An 18,409-nucleotide genomic window follows, 5' to 3' on the forward strand; every position below is an offset into this window, starting at 1 on the left:
CTTAGCCGGGCTCACTGGGCGACTCGGATAGGCCTGGGGAGTTGGGACCTTGGCTGAAAAGCCGATGATGATGGGAGGAGCCATCTGAAGCCAAAAATACATCATGCTCCAGCCACTGCCCGATCTCCACTCATCTCCTTTGCCAGTGTATGACTGGTCAGGGCCCCAATTACCCCCCGTTTTGCTCCATTCAAAGCAAATGACCCTGAATGAGGCAGCCAAGCAGAAGCAAAGCAGAAAGCTACCGATGTCAGGGCAAGGACAGCTTGTGTGAACCCCCTGCATTCGTCTCTGTTGCAGAATGATGGGGCTATTCCCAGCTGGACTGGAGAGACTCGGCTCATTCACTCACATGCGAAGCGAACCCCAAAGACGTTCTCAGCCCCCTTCTCACAGGGCTGACCTCCCAAACCAGTTGCCGCCGCCAATTTGGCGCCGTATTAAGCATCATCTTCACAATTTATGCAGTCCAGGATAAGGTTTCCTCGTCGCTATTCAGAGGTAATGTTTCTGAAGACGTCAAAATCGGTTATTGTCTTTGTTCACCTCTTTGTTGCTGAATGAGACTTTCCTTTGACCACTGCCACCGTAAGTTGAAACTGAAGAGAATTGTCGCCGATCACCAAGCCCCTTCCTCCAACCCCTGAGCACCCTCGCTGCCACTGGACGGTTCCCCAGACGACAAAAGGTCGTTTTTAATAATTACCAAGGGCTGGTCTGCGGCCTACGTATGTACTAGCGAAGACGAAACCCAACGATTGCCCCATACAGTCCGTAATCTTGTCTATCAGGCAATCCCCACCCAGCCCAGCATATGGGAATCATTCCATCGCTGAGTTGGCTGGGGAAAGTCCAACTGAACGCAAGAGCCAGCCATCATCCGAAGTTGCAGAGTCATGACTGGGAGCTTCCCGTCTATGAGGTCCGTTCCCGAAATTCTAATCCAGAAGCCCACTCTAGTGTACCTAGTCAGTGCTTGTCCCTACTTTCGGATTTTGATGCACTGTCCTAAAGTAAGGAAAATCATCTGTCAAACTATGCAACTATGTATTCCATTGTAGACTCAAGAGACCTCGAAAGCATAGTTTCTCTAGGAAAACAACAACGTTTGGGCCGTGATTCACGCTACGCAAGAATCCATGACAATTGCTAGGCTGACTTCCGCACGGCTTGCTGAGGCTCAGACTAAGGTATTCGTGCTAAGTCAACTGCATCTATCAGGAACTGTAGAATGTACTATGACCGGGCTGCAAATCAATCCATGTCTTGTCAGTATCTACAAAAGTATGAAATATTAATGAACGTTGCTATTGGAACTATGAGAAAGCCTTACAAACGTGTCCAGACATAAGTAAATCCTCCGATAGGATTTTGGGAGCTTCCCAAACGGTCCCTTATCGCCGGGATTAAGTCGCAGATAAGAGTCTCACGCAATCGCAGCTCGGAGCTTTGACCCCAGGCACTCACTCTGTGACGTGATTCCTAATCAACCAAATGTATTGCAACATGCCTGTAGTCTGAACCCCTCGGCTTCCCTCTGTGAAGGATCATTGACTTTCACAACAAGGCAGTATCTCCCTTTGAGGCGGTCTTCAGAGAGCCTATTGACAGTAAGTCGTCTGACTTCATATGACATCGCCAACTCGTTATTCGCACTTGTGATGGTGTAATGAGGCAAGCAGCGCTGATGAATATCATAGCCGTGAGAAACAGACCTAAGATTACTAGTCACCTAGGTCACACCCAACGCCATGGATGAAAAGAAACAGCTCATGTGTGACGAGACTAGCGATGAGGTCCAGTTGCCTCCTCGCAAGACTCCGTCTCCTGCGAAGAGAGCCGTTGTTGCTTGTTTCGCCCTGTGGCTCGTGACACTGACCTTTGGTGTCCGTCCTATGAAGTCATGCTATCATCAAATGAGAAAGCCATGGGGCGTACCCCTTACCGTTGAGGAGAGGGCTCACAATATTCTATCTCATACTCCATTGATAGGTGCGACCGACCACCCTGTGCATTCTGTACGACACGATGAGAAGTGCTGACCGACCGTCTTTGTAGATGGCCACAATGACCTCCCTATTCTCGTCCGAGGATTCTTCAACAACCACATCTACGAGAAGAACTTCACTGAGCCCTTTGAGAATGGCGGTCTTGTTGGCCACGTTGATCTGCCCAGGCTTCGCAAGGGCCAAAACGGCGGTGCTTTCTGGAGCGTTTACACTCCTTGCCCTGCCAATGGTAGCGACTTTTCTGATGAAAACTACGCCGAGAGTAAGTCTTGACCGTTTGAGTGACCTAGGATTCATAACTCTAACACTTGTGACCGTAGGCGTTCAGTGGACTCTCGACCAAATCGATCTCATGACCCGCATCAAGGACTCCTATCCCAAGGACTTCTCCTCAAGCACGGACAGCGGCGCCGCTTTGAAGGCATGGGAGAAGGGCCAGCTCATCTCCCCTCTGGGCGTCGAGGGTCTGCATCAAATCGGCAACTCTGTCGCCAATCTCCGACGCTACCATGCCTTGGGTGTCCGCTACTCGACCCTCACCCACAACTGCCATAATAAGTTCGCCGATGCCGCGCTGCTCGAAAGCCCTCTGCGCAAGGCAGAGCCTCTGTGGCACGGGTTGAGCCCTGCCGGTCGCCGTCTCATTCACGAGATGAACCGTGTCGGGTTGATTGTCGACCTCTCCCATACCAGGTAGGTCTCGAGGACTCTTCGATTCCTGCAAAGGATGGTTTCTAACATTTCTTACAGCGCCGAGACACAGATTGATGTCCTTGGGGGCAAGGATTGGGAAGGTAGCAAGGCGCCTGTTATCTACAGCCACAGTTCCGCGTTCAGCGTCTGCCCGCACCCTCGCAACGTCAAGGATGATGTTCTGAAGCTCGTCAAGGAGCGCAACGCGGTTGTCATGGTCAACTTTGCGCCTGACTTCATCTCCTGCGTCGACTCCGGCAACGAGAACGGTCTGCCCACCTACGTCCCCGCCAACGCCACGCTCGACCAGGTCGTCAGGCATGTCCTGCATATTGGCAACCTTATCGGTTTCGACCACGTCGGTTTCGGCTCCGACTTTGACGGGATTGCGTCGGTGCCCAAGGGTCTGGAGGACGTGTCCAAGTACCCAGCCCTTGTTGCCGAGTTGCTGAGGCAGGGTTTGAGTGACGAGGACGCGGCAAAGGTCGTTGGCGGAAATGTTCTTCGCGTCTGGAAAGAGGTTGAGGCGGTTGCCGAGAAGCTGCAAAAGGATGGCCAGCCTGTTCTTGAGGATGATATCGCAAGCCCGAAGTGGTAAGGGTAGTGCGCTGGAATCAGTACCAATGGGTTCATAGATGCCTCAAACTTTCGCTCCTGCGGCGTATTCAAGACAATGGTGCAATTGGAACCGAAATTGATGGTACAAGTGGTATAGTTTTTCATAGTCATACATGTTTGGACACACCACAGACCCGTCTATCTTGTACATTCGGTGGTCATGCAATAAGCACCACCCCAAAATCTAACCCATTCGCTCCTCCAGATACCAAGTCGACAGCCACCACAGAGGGCGCTTACCATCGTCTATTCGCAGAGTTGTGCTTCCTGGCGGACTCGATCTGGGTCCTTGTCCGCTGTCCTCTCACGGGGAGGTTCATGGCGTGTCTTCTTCCCCGGTAACTTCCCATATCCTTTAGTCTCATGACGTTCTGTTGTATAATCTTCCGCGCATCGCTTTCTATTGTCATTGTCGATAACTCTGCCGTAAGAGCCGTGACGGTTTTCGGTGGCAGGGCGCCGACCTTGGACATGGGTGAGATGGAGTATTTGGCCAGAATGCGGGATGATGTGGTCGGCCCGAGAGCGAAGAAAGATTCAAGAGCCTTCTATAAGGAGAATAAGATCGTTAGCATCGTCGTATGTGGTATTCTAGCTGGGTCGTTGTCGTTCGCAGGCGAAGGGGATGCCGTACCTTCACGAGCTTTTGCTCGGAAAAGTTGACTCCTAGAATGAAAACCTGTAGAGAGTCAGTCAGTTGCCGCTCCAGTATCTGCCATTTGGTATAAAGCTAACCATTTTCTCCGATTTATGACCTTAGTCCTTGATAAGAGCGTCACTATTGTCGCCGCGGGCTGCTCCGGTTCCTGCAATTGATGATGGGATCGCGAAACTTCGAAATCATCGATGCACTCACGGAGAGTCGGCGCCGGAAAATAGTGGATCCAATTGCAACGCGGCGGTAGCAGGTGCTGCACGCAGTCCAGTGGCACCAGTGGCTGCCCGGCTGCATTGATAGCACTGATCCGCCCAGAAGGCGACCCTTTATGCCATGGACGCATCCACTTCCACGGATTGCCTCCCCCCATTGGGCAGTTACGGCGACCAGGGTCCGAGCTCGACTTCCTCATTCGCGTGCTTCAGAGAGGGGAGTTTGAAACGTAGCTCTACGGTTCCGAGGGTCCCTCTATTTAACACACTGTCCCTTCTGGCGATAACCTCTCCTCCCTTCCCAGACGGTTCCTACTTGCATCCACAGAATCTGAATTTCTTTCCCCAATTGATCGAGTTCAGTGCCCAGCGTCCATCATGTTCAGCATTCAGAGACTCGTCTCTGCCCTCCTCCTCGCCGGAGTGGCTCTGGCCTTCTTCGCGCAGACCGCTGAGGCTGCCAAGGGCCCCAAGATCACCCACAAGGTCTACTTCGACATCACTCACGGCGATGAGCCCCTCGGCCGCATCACCATGGGTCTGTACGGAAAGACTGTCCCCAAGACCGCCGAGAACTTCCGCGCTCTCGCCACCGGCGAGAAGGGCTTCGGCTACGAGGGCTCTACCTTCCACCGCGTTATCAAGCAGTTCATGATCCAGGGTGGTGACTTCACCAAGGGCGACGGTACCGGTGGCAAGTCCAGTGAGTTGCTCCCCCATCATCCCGCTTTCTGGGTTCTGCGTGACGACTAACGATATGGAAACTTCACAGTCTACGGCGAGAAGTTCCCCGATGAGAACTTCAAGCTTAAGCACTCCAAGAAGGGTCTCCTGTCCATGGCCAACGCCGGCAAGGACACCAACGGCTCCCAGTTCTTCATCACCACCGTCATCACCTCGTAAGCACACCTTGTCGACAACTACAAACACACCATATCCACGAAGTTGCGCTAACTCTACAATCACAGTTGGCTCGATGGCCGTCACGTCGTCTTCGGCGAGGTCCTCGAGGGCTTCGACGTCGTCGAGAAAATCGAGCAGGCCCAGACCCAGCCCGGCGACCGCCCCGCCAAGACGATCAAGATCGCAAAGAGCGGAGAGCTGGAGGTGCCCCCTGAAGGTATCCACGTGGAACTCTGAGCACGTACTGTGACAACCCGTCGCCCCTCGCTGTCTCCTCGTTTTATCACCAACCCGACACTTTTTTACACCATTCCACCTTGACTCTTCCCGCTGATGACCTCCCGAAATTGATGAAACAACACACAAAAACGTACTTGGTTTGCTGATGGCTACGCCCCCCTCGTTGCAGGCGAATACGGCACTAGCGAGTGGGCGTCAGGCTACTCCAACGAGGATACGCCGCTGGAGGTGGGCTCCGGCGAGGGCTGGTCCCTAATCCAGAAGGGTCTCTTCGGCGGTGTTGTTGTTGCTGCGATCGTCGCCTACATCAAGTTCAGCAAGTCCAGGGCCGCAAGAGATGTCGGCTACGAGAAGACCATGGCGTAAAGAGGGATTTGATAGGAGGAAGCGGCGGGCTTCGACTAGGCTCAGAAATACAAGACAACAAATGCCAACCAACAAGAAATGGCCAGAATATGTAAATGCAAACTACATCCGAATGTCCAATTTGTCGTGATGTTGACAACGTCGTCTCTCCGTCTTGCATTCTCTTAAAGCGTAGTCCAATAGCTGTAAAGCACCCATCCCAAAGCGCATCACGTGTGGGGTACCAAAAAAATTCCGTACTGGCCAAACTTCAACCCAAACACCCCTCCACAGTGGAATAGCGAACAACGAATTCTACCTGACGCCTGAAAGACAAAAGAAGAGAAAAAATCATGAAGCTGCTTAGTCTCAACTTTTTGACCTGCGCGGTCAAGGCCTGCAAGTCCTCCGCGGCCTCGTTCCCCCTCCACCCAAAGGACGCAGAGCTGGCGCAGGACGACATCGAGGTCAACCCCCAACTTCTCTTCAACGTCCTGCCCCGCTTAGACTGGGCCGCTCTGCGAACGAACGCAACTGAGGTAAGGCTCTTGTTCATATTTTATCTCGCATCGTAATTTCCCTCACATTCTGGTCTTCCGTGTGAAGATGTCTTATTTCTATACATCATCCCATCTCACATACGTCCCCTACACCATCTCTTTTGTTTCATGCATGTGCAGATTGCTAATTAGTCACCTTAAAAGCTGGGCTTCCCCGAACTCCCCACGGAGGCCCCCTCGGCAGAGCAGCTCGAGGGCGATGAGAAGATGCTCAAGGAACTACACCACCTCCTCATGGAGACGCAGATCATGGAGGGCAAGCTCGTCTGCGGCAACTGCGGACACGAGTACGCCATTCGCGAGGGCATCGCCAACTTTTTGCTGCCGAGTCACTTGGTCTAAGAGGCAATGCTCCGGTTATGGGGGACCAAGTTTGGAGAGATGATGAAGACTTTTGATTTGAGACGGCCCCGACGAGGCTGTAGTAGGCGTTCATGGCGTTTTTCTCCCCTCACGACAAGCGTGGAGGCTCTCTGTTGTGGGGGGAGGGGAGGTGGGCGGCAAACAGAGGAAGATAAAAAAAGGTCCATTTGTTATAGAAATACATTTCATGCCATTTGCGAGAAAAAACACTACATTGGTCTCTACAGACCACAGGGCCCCCTTTCCTGTGCTCTCTAACTATCATGCTCATTGATTCCTCCGCCTTTACTCGAAACATGCCTGTCAAAAGCCAGCCGATAACTCCCGACGTTCTCAAATGAAATACACAGGTCGTTGAAGGAGGCACTCCTGGAAAGAGATGCCTTGAGGCAGTTTTGTTACACATCTACTGGGCCTTCTTGTGAGCCGCCGGGCCGTTCTCCTTCTCGAAAGCACCGTACGGGATCTCGAGGCTGGCGAGAGCCCTGATGCCGACACCGAGAATGCTGAAGAGAACAATACTGGCGATGATGGCGTGGAAGACGCCTACAGTCATGTCAGTCTCAATCATAGCACCACGAATCGACGAGACGCCATCACTCACCTGGGGAGAAGAAGACGTATTTCTCAAAAAGAGGCAGCTTGCTCCACTCGGTCTGGTTGTCGGCCCTCCTGACGTGTCGCAGGCTCGCCTCGTGGCGCTTGAGCTCGGCGTGCAGAGGCTCGGTGGTGAACTCGGCCTCGTAGGTGGGCTCCGAGGGGCTGGCGAGGTAGATGACGGTGTACGAATCCGACGCCTTGCGCAGCTTCTCGAGGCGCTGGCCCAGAACGTGGTCGTTGTCGGCGAGCGTGGCGGCTCTCGCGTCCCGTCCGAGGGCAGCGAGCCTGGCCTCCTCAACCTCGACCGTCTTGCCCGCGCAGGACTTCTTGATGTAGTCGGCCAGTTTTCCGATGGGCACCTCACCGACGACCTCGGCGACGCTGTAGACGCCGCGAGCGTCCTTGTCGGAGATGGCGCGGCACAGGTTGGGGGATTGGCAGTCGCCGCTGTCCGGGTTGCGGATGTCGGCCGCGTTGACGTTGGGCTGGAAGACGAGGAGGTAGCGGTCTGTCGGGCAGGAGGAGAGGAGATCCTGGACGGTCTTGACGACCTGGGACTGGGTCTGAAGCTGGGCGGGGTTGGACTTCGCGAACCTAAGGGGAAGAAAGGCATGTTAGCAGTGTTCGATGACGAGGATGGAAGGGTTCGGTAGGTAACGTACTCAGCGGTCGAGAGCATGATGAAGGGCGATGAGTCAGTGAAGGCCTGCACCGAGGCGCACAAGGCCATGAGGCCTGCTGTTCTTGATAGACGCATGGCTGGTTGATGTGGTTGAGAGCTTGCCCGTTTGGATGCGATGGCTAGCCTTCGTCGTGCTGCCAGGAGTTATGCTGTGGATTAGCTCCAGGGACGACGTAGCTAGGATACATGCATCTATGCGAGCTCAACGTAATCAGCAACTACACCGACGCCCGTTTAAATACATCTCTGCAATCGCAATCCAACGAGGCCTCACCAGGTCAGTTTCATCAAGGTCACTACCTGCCCCGCCCCTGCATATCGTTTTACAAGAGCGATGCACCTGCCATGCAGTCTTAATTCATCAAAACGCCCGCCGGTTGGACTTACCTATAGCTTTTGATGTTCAAAAATCTACATTCTCATGGAATGCGGCATCGGCACCTGAAGACAATCCGCATTCATAATGCATATGAATGACCATTCGTTCCAATCTCTAATGAATATAGTGTAGCTCACTCTCGGGCTCTTCAAGGCTCTTCAAGAGTTCATGCACGTCAAGAGGGTGTATCTGCACTGAGCAGCTCGCAGTTGTCGAGGGACAATTACAAGAGACACTTATCGGGATGGGCAAGAAAGTTACGAGTCGGGCCGTACTCAGACCTTCGATATACAAAATACAATTGTGAGGACTCCTGGGTTACGGCATAACCATCCCAAAATTGGTGACCGTTTTAAACAGCAGATTGACCTGAGCGGAGCTTCGTGAACCTTGAAATCATCAGAGGAATTGTCAGCATGTCAGCATGCACGGCAGTCGAGGAATCGTGCAGTGAAGCCCCCTCGGGATGTCACCTGCTGGTTTCGCTGACAGATGCACGCCTAGCGGGCGAGACCTGGAATCCGTTCCAGCGCATTTAGCTCTTCGGCTTGGCCCGCGTCAGTGGGCCCTTACAGAGGCTGCAGCGGCATGGTCCTGCAAGGCTGCCAGAAAAACCCCCCAAATGGAGTAGGATCCAAAAATTTCACTGCGCCGTCGCCGCCAGAGGGGAAAAAAAAATCACCACCACGAGCCAGTCAACAGTCCTCATCATCGACACATTCAACCAAACAGCCACAATGTTCGCCAAACCCCGGCCCAAGAAATCCGTGCTCAGTGCGCCCCCCTCGAAGAAGAGAAAGGCGGTATCGGCGATTGAGGAGGTCAACTTCGATTTCGACGCGCGGGAGGACTACCTGACGGGTTTCCACAAGCGCAAGCTGCAGCGGCAGAAATGGGCACAGGAGCAGGCAGCCTCGAAGGCGCGGGAAGAGAAGATTGAGATGCGCAAACAGGTGAGTGAGGCAACCGCGGCCCTCCCAGTCTCCCCTTGCATACGCCCACGCATGCTGCTGCCTGCACTTGCTCGTCGCATGTACTGATGGTATTATTACAGATCAGACAAGAGCGCCAACGAGAAGTCGAAGACCACGTTAATGCCGTGAGCGCTCTACTCAAGGAGGCCCAGGAGGCAGACTCGGACGGGAATCAGGAGATCAATGGATCAGATTTCGAAGAGTGGGACGGCATCGACGAGCCGGCCAAGGATCAGACAGATATTGTGGACTACGAAGACGAGTACATAGACGAGGACCGCTACACATCGGTCAAGGTCGAGGCCATATCCGTGACGCGGGACGGTCTCGAAAAGATCCACCAAGACGGCGACGAGGAAGAGAACGACAGCCAAGACGAATTCAAAGCGGACAAGCAGGCATCTGACCAGCCGGCAAAGTCAAAAAACCGGAAAGAGTGCCCAAAGAAGCAGAAGAAGAAGTTCACCTACGAAACAAAATTAGAAAGGTCACTGGGAGCGAGGAAGGCAAAGGCCAAAAAGGCAAGGTTCAAGAAAGAATAGTTGAAGGAGGGTATAATATCTCGCATTGGTTGCAGCAGCTGCTTGCCCAAGGAGTTGCCTCACGCCCAGCGTGGTCCGAGGTGGTTATGTGTAGATTCCCGTCATGTCTGTGTCTGTTGAACAAAGACCAGGGGGCATCTGACAGAACAAAACTCTTTGTTGGCCGGGGTTACAAAAAAAGGAGTAAAAATAAGGCTGCTATAACTCGGTCGCGAACCGTCCCGTCATTTGCATTCCACCGCTTGTTGGGATAGCTAAGTCAGATCGCCAACACAGCGTCCCAAGCCAGGAGTCTATCATGTAGAAAAGCCTTGCATAAAATGGCACGCGCAACAAGGACCTTAGATGTTGCCAATCTCGGCCTGGAAGTCCTCGAGCTCCTTCTGGACCGTCGCGTACTTCTTGGCCATCTCCTCGTACTTGGATTCCCACTGGTCGCGCTCCGACTCGAGAGCCTGGACCTTGCGCTCGAAGTGGCCGGCCTTGACGTCGGTCTGTCGGAGCCTGTGAAAAGACGGTGTAAGTAATAAGTAATGCATCGGTCGGTCGTTCGGTGGGGCGGGCTTTAATGAACACGATGGGGGTCGGAGAGTGAAAAGGGGGTATCATCGATTCGGCAAACAGGGTCCAGAACGTACTTCTCGTTGGCTTCCCGAAGGGTCTTGTCCGCCTCCTCGGCCTCCTCCTCGAGGAGCTGGAGTCTACGCTGGAGAGTCTCGTTTTGTGTGCCGGTGCCAGCGCTCTCGTCGGCAGCCTTCTTGAAGTCCTTAACTGCAGTCTCAAGCTTCTCGACTTCGCCCTCGAGCAGACCGTTCTTGTGCTGCAGGGAGGTGATCTCCTGCTCCTTGGACAGGTTCTCCTGCTCCAGAGACTTGACCTTGGTCTGAAGCTCCTCAACCTTTGCGGCGTTGTCGTCGGCCTCCAGACGAAGCTGGTTCATTTTCTGATTGACACCGTCGTCGTCAGCATCGATGACACGACACATTGGGGATATCTTACCCCTCCAGACCGCCGGTAGCAGTCGGGTGGGGCCAGAGTCAGAATGGCAAACTTACCTCCTTGATACGGTCCATGATGAATAGCTGCGAGTTGCTTTGACGTTGTAGTAGAGTCGGTGCAGGTTGATTGCGATAAGGAGAATTGCTGAAGTTGAGAACGGGAACGGGATCGGTGGGTGTGGGATCGCAGCTGTCGGGGATGGAAACGGGAGGAAAGGGTGTGAGGTGTTGAAATAACTGCCCCTCTACATGCAAGTCCGCTCCATGCGACCTGTGGCGGACCGCCCTCAGCATGCCAGCCAGCAGCCAGACAGGCCTGGTCTTCACACGCTGAAAGGAAGCTGCAATCGGATTAGCTCAGACGCGGGCAGTGGGGTCAGTCAGGTGGGGTTGGGCTGTGGCACGGTGCTTCACTGCTTTCCCACCTAGGTGCTGCGGTAGAGCCTAGAGGTGAACTTGTACGGGGGTTTCCGCAGGGTCTGAGCTTCTACTTATGGTTGTCCCGACAACAACGCCCCAAACATACGGGTCCGTTTACGATCTCTATCGTCTCTTCAACCCGTGACAGACTCCAAAGCGAAGGGATTGATGACGACAATAAAGCACCACGCAATTACGATCCAGCACGACCAAAGAAGACACTGAATCAACGACAAAATCAACAACCCCTCTGGCTCTATGCAAAATGCTGGCCCTTCGTGACGAGAACGCGGTCAACGCAGCTCAAGCTGCTCGCCTTGCTCCCGGAAAAGGGCAGCTGGCTCCCAAGACCCCTGGAGCCCGGTACCCAAAGACGCCCTTGAAGATTCCTCTCAACGACGAGAACGCTGTCGGAGGCGCCAAATCTGTGCTCGCCGCCAAGTCTAATGCCAACGGAAACATTCAACTCACGGCAAAGAAGCAGAACCTCGTCACTCCTTCTGGTAACACTTCCGCTTCTGTCATATGAGGTATCAAAAGCGACTAACATCCTTGACAGAGACACGAGCTCGGGCACCTCTCGGCAACAAGACCACCAATGCAAAGGCTAGAGCCACCCAGAACACCGGAGGAAAGGATGGCGAGAAAACGCAGACGAAACCTACGACGACCAAGAAGCTGAAGCAGCGGTCTCCCAGTGTCGGCCCTCTTAAGCTTGAAGTCCGAAACGATCAGGCTGGTCCAGCCGAGGAGCCTGATGTCGAGTACGCACCTCCTACCGTCAAGGACTTGCCTTACGAGTCGGATGTCCTGTCGAAGGAAGATCTGACATTCGAGGGACTCAAACCCGAGAACATGTTCAAGGGATACTACAACCACTTCTACAACCCCATGGGCGAGGATGGAGTCAGACTTCAGGACAGGCAGCACCAGGAAAGGCTTCAGAAGGCTCTCAAGGAGAGTGACGAGCGTATCCTTCGAGACATTCAGGAAATGGACTGGTCCGTCTCGGACGTTCCTGAGACTTCCGCCATTTCCCAGCGAAAGGCACCAGCCCCGGCTCCTAACCCGGCCGTCACCAGAAAGGCGGTTGGAGGTGCTCCCAAGTACCCGCCCACGATTACCTCTAGAAGAGCTGCGTCTGCTCTGTCAATGTCCACCGGCAACACCATCAGACAGAAGAAGGTTGTCGAGCAGAAGCCCACGGTCAGAAGACCAATCTCTTCTATCCTTCCGAAGACCAGACCTAACAGGCCTGCCGTGGCCCCAAAGTCTTCGGTCGCTGAAAGTGCCATGGGAGAAGCCGTGTCGAGAAACACATTGGGCTACACAAAGGGTCGCTCAGCCTCTTCCTTTGTTAGCGGGCGCCCAGCATCCGCCGCTGCGGCTCGGTCGGTCTCGACAGATGCGAAAACGACCCTAGCTCCAAAGATGACTATGAGACGTGACGCATCCCCCCAGAAGCAAAGACAGGAGGCTCGGAACGACAGCGAGGAGCTCGGCAAACTCCAATTCCTATCCATTTTCGATCCCGCCGGGGATGACGAAGATGATGGCATCGGCAGCGCGGGTCCACGAAACGAAGAGTTCGAGGACGATGAATTTGAGATGAAGTTGACATTCTAATCGCTCAACTATGTTCATGGATGGCGTTTGGAGATGGTTACCCTCGTTTGTAAAACAGCAGGATGGCTGGGGACTGGGAGGCGTTTTTTGGTTGGAATTGTTGCCCACATGCAACGCTCGCGAGGTCAAACGGGCGATCAAAGACTGTGTTCGCGACCAGGGTTTACAATGACTGTATTGATTTACTTTGTTAGACTCTGTATAACTTATTATCCAGCATGGATCATTGACACTAGGGAGAGGCTTTGTTTCTCATAGCAAGCCGCAGCTGCCTGCATCTATGTATTACTTGAGTCGATTGATTTGCTTCCATGTCCCCAGGCGCTTGCAGCCTGTCAAAACTCTCGAATTAGCATTCGAGAGTGATGTAAACAAGGAGTGTATCTCTCTGACACAGTGATTGGAAGATGGAATTATTGGCACGAGGTTAATCAGTTACTCCATTGGCTCGGCCATGATGCAACTGGACAGTTTATGTGGTGCCCCTGTCCTTCACGTCCTTCCACAGCAAGACGCGAAAATTGAGCAAAGTGGAAAGTCTGGCGACGCGACTCTCTCCGGTGCCAGCTGTCAGAAGAGGCAGCTTCATCTCCACCCAAATTGCCGGTTGTACCCAGCACAGAAGATTTGCAGAGGAATACTTTCTCTCACACCGGTCCTCGTCACGCAGGTCCCGTCTGAGCATCCATGCGTAACGGTGCTCCCTCGCCTTGTTCCGTGGCTGGTCTCCGCTAAATCGCATCCCTGAAAGGTTTGGACACTCTTCAACCTCCAACTTTCTGACCTCACTGCTACATTTTCTCCAGCCTCATATCCGTCGGTCGCATCGCACGACTCATCCGACCTCATTTGCAAGCCTGCTGGTTGATCGCATCGACTCTGAGCCCTGTGCGACTGGGACCTGTTCTTCCTTGAATGACGCAGTCGGGCTCCTGCCCCTTGCCATTCACTCGTGTCGCTAGCTACGCATCGGTCGCGTGAACAGCGACTCCGCGACCTTTTCTCCCGCTACACCGCTGCGGCCGCTTTCTTCGGCGATGACCTCTGTCCTTTAAGATCATCCGACATATAAGAGACGATGGTTGGTGGCAGGCGAGAGCGGTGAAAGCTGAACAATCTCACGATGACCCGCCAATCTTCGGCGAGCTTCGCGCAGTTCTTCCCTGCAGCCCCCCGTGTCGCTAGGGACAGAGCCAACGAACGAGAAAAGGCAAAGGCTAAAGTTCAAGACTCGGCAGGTGGCCTGCTTAGCGGCTCCAAGAGCAGCGGCACCCCTTCGGTCAACGGCACAACTGGAGAAAGGTCATCCACGGCTGATGGCCTGCCTTCCGACACTTCGCAACAGCCACACGACGGTCATGAGTCGCCCTTAGGAGATACTCTCAACGCTGTCGGATCTGCAAGCTCTTACGCGAGTACGGGCTCATCCGTCTTCAGTACGGCTGCGCGACAGGCTGTCCCCAGCGGCATATCTCATATCCCTCCATCCAGCGGCACGCCGCTCACCTCCATTGAATCACCTTCATACCCAGGCAATGCTGCCTTATCGAAAACGACTATGCCACAAGCACAAAACACCGATCGGGGCGAGGCAGCGGTCTCACTCAATACCCCAACATCCCGCCTGAACAGCTCACTCCCGGAGCCATATCCTCAAATTGAGCGCATTCCCGCGCGAGATCCCAACCGATCGCGAAAAGGCATCAAGTGCACATATGATCCCTTCAACGACCGGACCCTATCGAAGCACGGCAGAAAAGATGCCAAGCCGATATATAAGGAGTTTGGATTGGTACGTACAAATACAATAAACCTGCCCAGTGTAGGGGGAGGGGGAGGCGTCATCTTTTGTGTGTGAGAGCTCTGGCTAATAAACTGAGTAGGAAGATGATGACGCCCCCCCTCCAGACCCTCGTCTCGCCAAAGGCGGGCGATTGGGTTATATCAACACCGATTTTCATCTCCCAAAGTCCCGATTGCGACAGTCGCCATACAACTTGAAACCATACACCTATTGTCCTAAGACATCAATTGGTCCTGGGCCGCCTACACAGATTGTCGTTACTGGCTTCAATCCTCTCATCACCTTTTCAAAGGTGACGGCAGCCTTTGCGTCATTTGGCGACATTGCTGAGAGCAGTAACAAAATGCATCCTGAGACGGGCAGCTACCTAGGTTTTGCAACGTTTCGGTATAAGGACGCGCATCCCAGCAGGTCGAGACCCAACCCCATTGTGGCCACTGAATCAGCGCGCCGAGCTGTTAAAGCCATGCACGGGCAACGAATCGAGGCAAACACAATTCGAGTTGAATACGATCCTGAAGGAAAGAAAAGCCGTCGCATGCTTGAGGAAGTTCTACAGAAAGACAGAGTTACACGGGATGCTTCCATTACAAAGGCGCCGCCCACCGGCCCTCGAATCGCGCCCGAAAAGATTCCTGGGCCACCACCGATGGCACCAAAGGGTCCTTCTTCTCACAGACAGGCCGTGGCCGGTGTGCCTGCTTGGGTCCCTAGCCAGCCCAAGATGCACATTGCGCTCGAAGAGAAGGTTATCGCGAAGCAGCTTGCCGGCGAGCCGTACATTTTCGTTGCGCATGAGCATGTTCCGGTCATGGTTACGACCATACCTCACATGAAGAAACGACTGAAAGCGTTTGCCCTTGAGGACATTCGCATCGACCGAACGGGATACTACATTCTGTTTCCCAACTCCTTTCACGGACGTAACGAGGCTTCGAAATGCTACAGGGCAGCTAATCATACCGACTTGTTCACGTACAACATGGTGATGCAACTATCGCTCCCGCCCTCGACAGGCCAAGACTCCGAATCTGCAGCTCCGCCACCACGACGGCGAACCCCCAGTCCCGAGCGCAAACGCCGAACGGATATACGAGTGCGCGAAGATAAGGATCGTCGTCGCCGCGAAGAGGAAGCAGACCTTGAGGAAGAGAAGCGACAGAGAGCTAAGAACTTTGATCCGGTCCTCGAGGCTTGCGAAGTGGTCACCCGAGAGCTAGCAGAGCACTTGATCAAGCACATACGGACCAGAGTTGCCGCTCCTGCTCTGACTAGCTTTCTGGACCCAGCAAATCACGCAAGCAAGCGACGAAAGCTCAACTTGGAGGACCCGGCTGGATCTGTTCCGTCTGTCACCGTCGATGCTGGCGATGAGAGCCCTGGAGTTAGCACACCCAACTCTGGCGCAGATCCAATTGAGCGTCGCACAGGTCGCCTGGAAATTGCTGCTCTGCCACGTATCCGTAAGGCCAAGGCTACTGCCCAAGGAGCCTCACGCAATCATGGATTTACGGACCCGTTCTCCCGCAAGCGCGCAGCACAACAGAGCCGTGGTGCCTTCCGATCATTGCACCATCGTCTTAAGAGCTACGACAGTGATGCCGAGTCCGATGATGAGGCCGCCATCAGGGAGTCCCTGGCGAGGGATACCGAAGAGCCTGATTCTCGACCCCGTAGCCGTATGAGCACAGACGACGACGTAAAGGACGACTTTGCCTCCTGGGGTCCCGGCGAGGAGGACTCTATGACTGAGGCGAGCTTCGCTATTGGCGATGGCCTAGCCTCGACGAAGAAGAGGAAACTCGACTTGGAGATCCAATCGGCGATCAAGCGTCAGAAGAAGTCCGATGAAGAACTATTCGGAGTTAACTTGGAGGGTGTCGAACCTGACTTGCTGGCTTCGTCAGAGGCCACACCCGATGTTGACCTACTCGAGACACAGAGCAATCGCTCAGAGACTCCTGCGCTATCGGCTGCCAAAGGATTGGCAAAGAAACAGAAGTCAAAGAAGAAGTCAAAGAGGCAAATCTTCGAGGAAAGGGAGGCCTTGAAGAAGCAGCAAGTTCAGAATCCCACAGAGACAGAAGAGGAGACACCAGCCCCGGTCAAACCCTTGCCGGAAGAGGTCGAGACCGAGATTTTGCCTGTAGAGAAGAAAGAGGAAGAGCCAGAGCCGCAAAAGGCCAAGGCAGATCCCTCGTTATTCACTACCACCCCGGCTCCAGCCCTCGGCCTGTCTGGCGATTTCAGACTCGATATCTCTGCATTGCAGGAGCTGTCGTTGTCTGCGGTCGACAGCCCAAATATCTCGAAACTTGGAAAGAGGTTTACTGGGGCAGATTTCGGTGACCCGCTTCTGTGGTTATGGCGGCGTAATCGTGTTCGAGAGCTCAACTCCGCCACTGGATCGGTTGATCAGGCTGTGGGCATCGATGGCTACTATGTACCCAACTCCACTGGCGCTGCTCGAACCGAGGGTGTCAAGAAGATCCTCAACGCCGAAAAGTCCAAGTATCTGCCTCACCACATCAAGGTTCAGAAGGCCAGAGAAGCGCGTCAAGCGCGGTACAACAAGGACGGCAAAGACGCAGCGATTGAGGCTAGCAGACTTGCTGTGGCAGAAAAGGCGGTGGCCAAGGGCAATTCGAGAGCAAATCGTGCCAACAACCGTCGGCATGTCTCTGCACTTCAAGATGAAAAGAAGATCTCGGGCGACTCTGACGCGTTCAAGTTCAACCAGCTTAAAAAGCGGAAGAAGCCTGTCAAGTTTGCCCGATCTGCTATTCATAATTGGGGTCTATACACGGAGGAAAATATTAACAAGGATGACATGATCATCGAGTACGTCGGCGAGCAGGTCAGACAATCAATCTCGGAGATCCGAGAGAAGCGTTACCTCAAGAGCGGTATGGGCAGCAGTTATCTGTTCCGTATTGACGATAACACGGTCATCGACGCAACCAAGAAGGGTGGGATTGCTCGTTTCATCAACCACAGCTGTATGCCCAACTGCACTGCCAAGATTATCAAGGTCGACGGAACCAAGCGCATCGTCATCTATGCGCTTCGCGACATTGCTCAACGTATGCTACCCAACCTCGATCCTCTTTTTGTGTTTTAACGTGAAGCTAACATTTGCGCAGATGAGGAGTTGACATACGACTACAAGTTTGAGCGCGAGATTGGCAGCTTGGACCGTATTCCCTGCCTTTGCGGTACGGCGGCGTGCAAGGGATTCCTCAACTAATCTCTATCGGTCTTTCTGGTGTTATCGGTGGTTGGGCTGCACCATTAGGTTGCATTCGCCCTGTGTATTTCTCAGGCCAAGTTGCCTGCTGGAGTTGGGACCTGAACTCATTTCCTTGGTGGAGGCGGGCATCTTGCCGCCTCTGATTTTCATCACCTCAACGCATACCCATTTGGATCTGTCTCCTGCGATTATACTATATGCATAGCAACCAAGACAAAGGGAATGAAGACGAAACTTTTGGAGGAGGTGGGCGGGAACGGGAAAAAAAAAAACTAGTGTATCATGATTCACTTCGAATAGCTGGCGTTCATGCTGGGAGGAAAGGGGGGCTTCTTCATCAACTCACTTGGGCCCGGTGGAGCGCATAGCTTTACATGGGCCCCCGAAATCTGGTGGAGGATGAAACAAACGACGAGGAAAAGAAATGCCTCTCGACAGTGAGCGAGGCAGAGAGCCACGCCACCCTTTCTAGGTAATCTGGGCGTATATCCGCACACAAACAAAACCACAAATGTACATATGGCGGAAGGGCG

General features: G+C 53.7%; 9 protein-coding genes across 9 annotated transcripts; 6 read left to right on the forward strand and 3 right to left on the reverse strand.

The window, feature by feature from the left end:
- Positions 1-1,751: 1,751 nt before the first annotated feature.
- Positions 1,752-3,300, forward strand: HER10_EVM0005768 (membrane dipeptidase; the record flags this gene model as incomplete). The annotated part of the gene is made up of 4 exons (XM_035475372.1): positions 1,752-1,992; positions 2,059-2,271; positions 2,330-2,702; positions 2,760-3,300. The coding sequence occupies 4 exons, from the start codon at positions 1,752-1,754 to the stop codon at positions 3,298-3,300; spliced, it is 1,368 nt and encodes a 455-aa protein (XP_035332677.1).
- Positions 3,301-3,556: 256 nt separating this feature from the next.
- HER10_EVM0003131 (30S ribosomal protein S13p/S18e) lies at positions 3,557-4,058 on the reverse strand (the record flags this gene model as incomplete). Its single annotated transcript, XM_035472817.1, has 3 exons — positions 3,557-3,868; positions 3,955-3,999; positions 4,056-4,058. 3 exons carry the CDS (start codon positions 4,056-4,058, stop codon positions 3,557-3,559), a joined length of 360 nt encoding a protein of 119 aa, XP_035332365.1.
- Positions 4,059-4,387: 329 nt separating this feature from the next.
- HER10_EVM0012884 (cyclophilin type peptidyl-prolyl cis-trans isomerase/CLD) lies at positions 4,388-5,837 on the forward strand. Its single transcript, XM_035482264.1, has 3 exons — positions 4,388-4,893; positions 4,963-5,089; positions 5,159-5,837. Exons 1-3 carry the CDS (start codon positions 4,569-4,571, stop codon positions 5,328-5,330), a joined length of 624 nt encoding a protein of 207 aa, XP_035333563.1. The 5' UTR covers positions 4,388-4,568; the 3' UTR covers positions 5,331-5,837.
- Positions 5,838-5,966: 129 nt separating this feature from the next.
- Positions 5,967-6,688, forward strand: HER10_EVM0008596 (uncharacterized protein). Its single transcript, XM_035478111.1, has 2 exons — positions 5,967-6,217; positions 6,383-6,688. The coding sequence occupies exons 1-2, from the start codon at positions 6,032-6,034 to the stop codon at positions 6,578-6,580; spliced, it is 384 nt and encodes a 127-aa protein (XP_035333016.1). The 5' UTR covers positions 5,967-6,031; the 3' UTR covers positions 6,581-6,688.
- A 74-nt stretch (positions 6,689-6,762) lies between these two features.
- HER10_EVM0011127 (ER protein BIG1) lies at positions 6,763-8,053 on the reverse strand. The gene is made up of 3 exons (XM_035480565.1): positions 7,864-8,053; positions 7,206-7,795; positions 6,763-7,147 (listed from the first exon to the last, which is right to left on the reverse strand). The coding sequence occupies exons 1-3, from the start codon at positions 7,956-7,958 to the stop codon at positions 7,008-7,010; spliced, it is 825 nt and encodes a 274-aa protein (XP_035333341.1). The 5' UTR covers positions 7,959-8,053; the 3' UTR covers positions 6,763-7,007.
- A 946-nt stretch (positions 8,054-8,999) lies between these two features.
- HER10_EVM0004125 (nucleolar protein 12) lies at positions 9,000-9,778 on the forward strand (the record flags this gene model as incomplete). Its single annotated transcript, XM_035473778.1, has 2 exons — positions 9,000-9,215; positions 9,317-9,778. The coding sequence occupies 2 exons, from the start codon at positions 9,000-9,002 to the stop codon at positions 9,776-9,778; spliced, it is 678 nt and encodes a 225-aa protein (XP_035332466.1).
- A 341-nt stretch (positions 9,779-10,119) lies between these two features.
- Positions 10,120-10,851, reverse strand: HER10_EVM0008708 (actin lateral binding protein; the record flags this gene model as incomplete). The annotated part of the gene is made up of 3 exons (XM_035478220.1): positions 10,120-10,282; positions 10,417-10,721; positions 10,834-10,851. 3 exons carry the CDS (start codon positions 10,849-10,851, stop codon positions 10,120-10,122), a joined length of 486 nt encoding a protein of 161 aa, XP_035333032.1.
- A 441-nt stretch (positions 10,852-11,292) lies between these two features.
- On the forward strand, positions 11,293-12,822 carry HER10_EVM0010857 (uncharacterized protein; the record flags this gene model as incomplete). The annotated part of the gene is made up of 2 exons (XM_035480304.1): positions 11,293-11,699; positions 11,756-12,822. The coding sequence occupies exons 1-2, from the start codon at positions 11,462-11,464 to the stop codon at positions 12,820-12,822; spliced, it is 1,305 nt and encodes a 434-aa protein (XP_035333298.1). The 5' UTR covers positions 11,293-11,461.
- Positions 12,823-13,584: 762 nt separating this feature from the next.
- Positions 13,585-18,382, forward strand: HER10_EVM0008353 (SET domain-containing protein). The gene is made up of 3 exons (XM_035477878.1): positions 13,585-14,614; positions 14,706-17,709; positions 17,770-18,382. The coding sequence occupies exons 1-3, from the start codon at positions 13,946-13,948 to the stop codon at positions 17,871-17,873; spliced, it is 3,777 nt and encodes a 1,258-aa protein (XP_035332986.1). The 5' UTR covers positions 13,585-13,945; the 3' UTR covers positions 17,874-18,382.
- The last annotated feature ends 27 nt before the right edge of the window (positions 18,383-18,409 follow it).

This window comes from Colletotrichum scovillei, assembly GCF_011075155.1.
Source record: "Colletotrichum scovillei strain TJNH1 chromosome Unknown Contig00006, whole genome shotgun sequence".
Classification (NCBI taxonomy): Eukaryota; Fungi; Ascomycota; class Sordariomycetes; order Glomerellales; family Glomerellaceae; genus Colletotrichum; species Colletotrichum scovillei.

Excerpts from the sequence above, each read along its gene's own strand:
- HER10_EVM0012884 (XM_035482264.1), top strand. The coding sequence starts at position 4,569 with ATGTTCAGCATTCAGAGACTCGTCTCTGCCCTCCTCCTCGCCGGAGTG. Across the intron at positions 4,894-4,962 it reads CGGTACCGGTGGCAAGTCCA|TCTACGGCGAGAAGTTCCCC; the intron begins GTGAGTTGCTCC and ends GAAACTTCACAG. Across the intron at positions 5,090-5,158 it reads ATCACCACCGTCATCACCTC|TTGGCTCGATGGCCGTCACG; the intron begins GTAAGCACACCT and ends CTACAATCACAG.
- HER10_EVM0008353 (XM_035477878.1), top strand. The coding sequence starts at position 13,946 with ATGACCCGCCAATCTTCGGCGAGCTTCGCGCAGTTCTTCCCTGCAGCC. Across the intron at positions 14,615-14,705 it reads TATATAAGGAGTTTGGATTG|GAAGATGATGACGCCCCCCC; the intron begins GTACGTACAAAT and ends TAAACTGAGTAG. Across the intron at positions 17,710-17,769 it reads GCTTCGCGACATTGCTCAAC|ATGAGGAGTTGACATACGAC; the intron begins GTATGCTACCCA and ends ACATTTGCGCAG.
- HER10_EVM0011127 (XM_035480565.1), bottom strand. The coding sequence starts at position 7,958 with ATGCGTCTATCAAGAACAGCAGGCCTCATGGCCTTGTGCGCCTCGGTG. Across the intron at positions 7,796-7,863 it reads ATCATGCTCTCGACCGCTGA|GTTCGCGAAGTCCAACCCCG; the intron begins GTACGTTACCTA and ends TCTTCCCCTTAG. Across the intron at positions 7,148-7,205 it reads ATACGTCTTCTTCTCCCCAG|GCGTCTTCCACGCCATCATC; the intron begins GTGAGTGATGGC and ends ACATGACTGTAG.
- HER10_EVM0008596 (XM_035478111.1), top strand. The coding sequence starts at position 6,032 with ATGAAGCTGCTTAGTCTCAACTTTTTGACCTGCGCGGTCAAGGCCTGC. Across the intron at positions 6,218-6,382 it reads TGCGAACGAACGCAACTGAG|CTGGGCTTCCCCGAACTCCC; the intron begins GTAAGGCTCTTG and ends TCACCTTAAAAG.